Genomic DNA, 6,305 nt, shown 5'->3' on the forward strand with positions numbered 1-6,305 from the left:
TATATATATATATATCAGTGAAGTAAAGAGTAACCGGAGCCGGCACAGAAGTAGTTCAAAAAATAGAAGCACGTAGGAAAAACATAACAAGACTTTACTGACGTTTCGGCCGGGGTCCGGCCTTCATCAAGAGTGCGTGTACAAGCATACAGAGCTCAATTTATACCTTTTTGCCATAAGGGTGAAAAGAGACAATAAAAAATACAAAGTGAAAAAAATACAAAGTAAAAAAGAATACAACGAACACGTAAATGGAAAACTGCGCGTGCACAGAGTGGAATTATTAAAAAAAAAAAGTGAATACAACAAGGCTGTGAAAACAAGCTCCTAAATCGTGAGTAGCCCATGACCACAGGTGTGCACAGATTTCGTGTCGTCATGGATGTCAACACGTGCAATGACTCATGCCAAATCATCAAAACGATGGGCATGTACAGTGGTACACACCTGTGGTCATGGGCTACTCACGATTTAGGAGCTTGTTTTCACAGCCTTGTTGTATTCACTTTTTCTTAATAATTCCACTCTGTGCACGCGCAGTTTTCCATTTACGTGTTCGTTGCATTCTTTTTTACTTTGTATTTTTTTTTCACTTTGTATTTTTTTCTTGTCTCGTTTCACCCTTACGGCAAAAAGGTATAAATAGAGCTCTGTATGCTTGTACACGCACTCTTGATGAAGGCCGGACCCCGGCCGAAACGTCAGTAAAGTCTTGTTATGTTTTTCCTACGTGCTTCTATTTTTTGAACTATATATATATATATATATATATATATATATATATATATGTGTGTGTGTGTGTGTGTGTGTGTGTGTGTGTGGTGTGTGTGTGTGTGTGTGTGTGTGTGTGTGTGTGTGTGTGTGTGTGTGTGTGTGTGTGTGTGTGTGTGTGTGTGTGTGTGTGTGTGTGTGTGTGTGTGTGGTGTGTGTGTGTGTGTGTGTGTGTGTGGTGTGTGTGTGTGTGTGTGTGTGTGTGTGTGTGTGTGTGTGTGTGTGTGTGTGTGTGTGTGTGTGTGTGTGTGTGTGTGTGTGTGTGTGTGTGTGTGTGTGTGTGTGTGTGTGGTGTGTGTGTGTGTGTGTGTGTGTGTGTGTGTGTGGTGTGTGTGTGTGTGTGTGTGTGTGTGTGTGTGTGTGTGTGTGTGTGTGTTGTGTGTGTGTGTGTGTGTGTGTGTGTGTGTGTGTGTGTGTGTGTGTGTGTGTGTGTGTGTGTGTGTGTGTGCGTGCGTGCGTGCGTGCGTGTGCTTAGGTGTCCTCGGTTTCATTTAACATGTGTCCCTTAGGGAAGAGCTAAGTGTCATTTATTTTCTTTCCATGCATATCATTATTTGTTTGTAAATTTAACTATTTATTTATCTATGGTGTTGGGCTGCTAAGCACGAGGTCGCGGGATCAAATCCCGGCCACGGCGGTCGCATTTCGAGGGGGACGAAATGCGACAACACCCATGTACTTAGATTTAGGTGCACGTTAAAAGACCCCAGGTGGTCCAAATTTTTCGGAGTCCCCCACTACCTGCGTGCCTCATAATCAAATTGTGGTTTTGGCACGTAAAACCCCATATTTTTTTTATTTATTATACCATCAAGGTACAGTTGTACATTGCAGAGGGGAGGGACACAGGTAAGCGGTAAATACAGAGGCAAATAACACAACCTTGACTATCGATACAAAACAAATAGAAATAAGCAAAAATATTTCAATGAAAAGGTGAAAGGTGAACACGTGGGAGTTAATGATTATTAAAAAGAAAAAAACAATTGTCCCGGAAGTGTTAGATAAGTAGCTCAGTACAATACATGGCAAAATATGGCAAGCATATACGCAAAACATGGCAAGCATAACAAAAATACATGGCATAACTTAGTTTAAAAAGTTGTATGGCGAGCCGGTCGAGAAATTCTGTGTGAAGCCAGAAAACCCCCTTCCCAATACAAGGCGAGAATTTGTTCTTTTAAGCCCATTGTACGCGCGGTTGATAGCTACCATCCGGACGACAGTGACAAACGACTCATTATCCGTGATAACAATAGGAGCGCCGGCGCAACACACTTTACGGGCCCGTCCGCTTTCGCCGATCCCCATACGCCATACCTAGAAAGGAGGCGTCAAACCTAGGCCACAAATGCTCAATCCTATTCTAATAGGGGGATTGCAAGCAGCATGGGGCGCCCTGGTAAACAAACACCAGACCAGTGAGGATGCAAGGTCACTGAAGGGGACCCGTGCATTAGTTACGCATGCACGTGCAGCAATCCCTCTTCGTTGTCTATGGCTCCATTAACGCCTGGGTTATACCGTGCCCAGCATCGCGCATGTAAATTAAGCGGCAGCTTCCTGAACAGGAACTAAGGTATGCGTAGCATTATATGGCCATCGGCGTGGTGCAGAATGGATACGTTCGGCAACGTAAATATGTGCATCTTCCTGTTCGTACTTCTCATGCATATACAAATAAACGGGGGTTACTACATCATAGTAACCCCCTTCCCCCCCCCACACACACACTCACATAATTATCACGCATAACACATTCCGCACTATACGCCGACTGACATATAACTAATGGTTAGTGCCTTTCTCTCTCTTTCTTTTTTGACAGTTAGGCAGTGGAATCAACTCCCTGAAATGGTAGTAGATTAACAGAAGACAGTCTATTTTTTTTCATCATTGTAACTTATGACGGTCTTTTAGTCTACCATATGTACTTTTACTACGCATTTGGTCGTACCATTTGATATTGCATTTGTATTTTGTATTGATCCTGTGTTGATAACGCGATTAGATATCATGTTCTGTATTTTAATTTCCCGCATTTAACTTGTCCAGCTATGTATCCAAAATATGTTGACCTTGTATTAGCACCCCACACCCTGCAGTAAAGCCACAATAACGATACAGGACTTGATTACTGGTACCACTTGATTTTTTTGCCATTTTCGTTTTGCTTGCAACTATGCAACGGGGCTTCTTCCGAAACAAGCAGGGGATTCGACATTTTGTGCCGCAGTAACTCAGCTCACGGTTGATTTGAACAAACGACGCTCTGACGCAGAAGGACAGGTGACGTGATAGTATACGCGTGATCTTGTCGAATGTAGCTTCCACGCGGGTGTCACATTAAGGTGAAACAATGTATCGGTTGTCTGCCCCCCTCCTTGCGTCGAACTTTTTCGAGAGATATTTGCGGCTCTGGGGCGGCCACCTGTGAGCCCTATCATGTACCTGGGAAATTGTGGCGGTGACCGACTGCTTTCACGACTTACTGCACTATTGTCTGTGCAGTCACTGTCATTAGCGTATTCTGTTGCGCGTCGCTTGTGAGTCATTTTGGTGCAAGACACGAGTAAGTAGGCCGAAGTTGAGCATATGGCTGAATATGGTTGAATTTTTGAGCGCGCTGTATTATCTTTTCTATTTTTTTTTCTGACAAAACACGTAAAAATGGAGTGCAGCTGAAAGAAGAAGAGCGCAGTTTATTAGTGGGTGAACGACTAGCCTCCGCGTGTATTACCACAATCTGTGACCTTATGAATTAGAGCTGCATGGTTGGCGAATTACATGGCCGCATCCCTATACAGGGCGCATCTCTACAGGGCGCTTCCCTACAGGGCACTTCCCTACAGGGCGCTTCCCTACAGGGCGCTTGCCTACACGGCGCTTCACTATACCAGGGCGCTTTTTTTTTCTTCATTGTCTATTCAAAAGCCGTATTTTATTTATTTTTATTTTGGGGGAAAGGGGCGGGGGAGGGGGGGGGGGGGCATCCAAGCTTAGGCGCACTGTTCTCGTTTTTTCACAGAGGCACTGGTACCTGACGACTTTGGGCATCGTGCTGAGTGCTGTGGCGACCGTGTCTCTGATACACGTCTGCACCGTCTACATCCCCAGCAGCAACCCGCACCTGAAGCCGCCCAAGAAGATCACCGACACCGTCCACCACCCGCTAGACTTCATGACAGGCATCTTACGCCGTCGATGACTTCGGCGCGAGCGCCACCGGTTTACTTCGCTGGCTGCGGTCCCAGCTCACTATTGTTTGATGCATAAGAACGACACCTGCTCCCACGTAACCGACTCGGGGATGTGATTTCCGCCGATCATTAAATAGCGACAAATCACTGAGATTACTTACGTTCGCCCGCGGAACTGCACCAAACGTAGAAGGTGGTGCCTTTTATGGCAAATCAGTTCTGCGGAATCCCGCAAGGTGGAGAAAGTATCGTGAAAGGGAGAAATCGCCTAAACTAACCAAACCTAACCTAACTTCCTAACCTAACCTAACCTAATCCCAGACCAGGACTATAGGACGAATCTTTCCTCAACTGCGAAGCCTTCTTTCTGAGAAACGCGTATGGGTTTCCTTTGTAGCTTCGTGCCACATTCGGGTGGGTGACAATTGTTCCCTTTCGTGATGCCTTTTAGTCTATCGTCTTAGACAGGATTGGACTTACCGTCAGTCATTTCAGAAGAGGCCACGAAGAGCGCCCTTGGTCCACTATAAGTCACGTAATCGAACTATGGACACCACCGTTCGTTGCTTAGTTTGCGACGCCCTGGAACCTCGTTCAACGCGCACGCGCTAAGGGTCCCAACAGAAGGCGTAGTCGCGACGTTCTAACGGTGGTCACGTTGTTGGAAAGAGGCGAGGACCGTTTTCGTAGTCGCCACTTTAACAACTTACGTGAGGCCCATTGCGACGATGGCGTTGAACGGCAGCAGCTCATGCGAGTAGGCACTGCAAAGCCTTGCCAGCTCATTAAACGTAAACTTGCCTGTTAATTTTTTTTTTTCACTCAGGATGTGGAAAGCAGTACTGCACATAGTTTGTTGTCTGTTTTTGACACCTGTCACTCCGGTGACCTCGCGACACCTTCGCTAGCATTTTCATACTTATAGCGGTTCGCGGCTGCTGACCAGTGGGGGCGCAGAATCATGCTATACTTTAACGAAGAAGGAATACCTTGCTAGAGTGTAATGGCATTAAGGAAAAGAATCCGTTCAAGGGTGAGGCAGGAGATTGTGTTAAATCTTTTTTGATCCGTTCGCTTTATATGAATTCGTTAACTTCAGTGACGAAAAGAAGCAAGGAAGCAATTTTCAAGAACAGTCAAAAAATAGAGTGGGGTGGGGGCGTAGGCTTGTTATAAAAAGCAAGTTTGCAGTCATAACTCAGCTGTCCGTGATTTTATTTTATTCCCAGCTTCCCAAACATTAGTATGCCTTTGTTATCTGTGAAAAAGTTGCAATTGTACCGTCTTACCGCCAGTTTTCTGGCCATTACTACTGGAGTGGGCAACTGTTATTTACTTGAGCAAACAAGCAAGCAATATTAGTTTCATATGGCACAGTATACCTGATGTAATTTACACGAAGTATCTTGCCAAGTGAATGAAAACGGATGATGAGATATTTAACTATCTTTGGACTAACATTGGAAGCCGCTTCCGTTACGGTGATTTCAGATGAAATGGCATCATGCGCCGCTAACAGCATGGGAAAAAAATCGCATGCGCTTTTCAAACTGATGCAATGAGTATAGATGAAATGACAATGCCTTTATCACTCGCTGCCTTAATTAATGCTTCCTGCTTTCGTCCCATTCACTCCTATAGCGTCAAATTGTCTTAAGCTGCACGATAATGATGAGCAGTAATTAGTGCGTGCTTTTGAAAGTCAAGCCCCACTTTTTTTCGGCGCAAAAATAATTTAAAGTAATAGAATAGAAGAAGATTACAGATTATACAGCAACTTTCTTTAGTTCATGTACCCACTGGCGATGACATCATCTAGAGCTATTCATCTTGAGACTGCAGCGCGCGCACGAGAAACGAGGGCAAAAAGGCGAAGGTGACAGACAGGCTGCAACAGTCGATCAGGAATGCGGAGAGACTCTCTTGTGATGATTTATAAAATGTACATGCGGCCAATCTTGGAATTCGGATGTGTTCTATATTCAGGTGCGCCGGCATACAAATTACATCCCCTTGTTCTTCTGGAACGGGAAGCTTTACGCCTGTGCCTTGGATTGCCAAAGTTCGTTGCCAACAATGTATTATACCTAGAAACACATTTACCTTCTCTTTTGTGCAGATTTCGGTTATTAACGGTCCAAACATTCTTAAAAATGTATGAATTCCCTATAAAATTAGAAATAATTTTCATTTCCCAGCCTGCAATATTTTTTTCAATTTTCCTGGCCCCGGTTCCACACTCCTCAGGTCGTTTTCGTGCAGGCACTGGTTGGTCCCTTAGATGTACGATTATGTGAGATCCCTCCAATTTGCAGTGAGAGAGAGAATCTCCAA

General features: G+C 44.7%; 1 protein-coding gene across 1 annotated transcript in view; it reads left to right on the forward strand.

The window, feature by feature from the left end:
* Positions 1–4,053, forward strand: part of LOC119456719 (disintegrin and metalloproteinase domain-containing protein 10-like) — a 48,988-nt gene extending 44,935 nt beyond the window's left edge. The window contains exon 14 of the mRNA XM_049669046.1: positions 3,800–4,053. Within this exon, the coding sequence (XP_049525003.1) occupies positions 3,800–3,979 (180 nt within the window). The 3' untranslated portion in view covers positions 3,980–4,053. The remainder of the gene's footprint in view (positions 1–3,799) is intronic.
* The last annotated feature ends 2,252 nt before the right edge of the window (positions 4,054–6,305 follow it).

This window comes from Dermacentor silvarum, chromosome 6 (genome assembly GCF_013339745.2).
Source record: "Dermacentor silvarum isolate Dsil-2018 chromosome 6, BIME_Dsil_1.4, whole genome shotgun sequence".
Classification (NCBI taxonomy): domain Eukaryota; kingdom Metazoa; phylum Arthropoda; class Arachnida; order Ixodida; family Ixodidae; genus Dermacentor; species Dermacentor silvarum.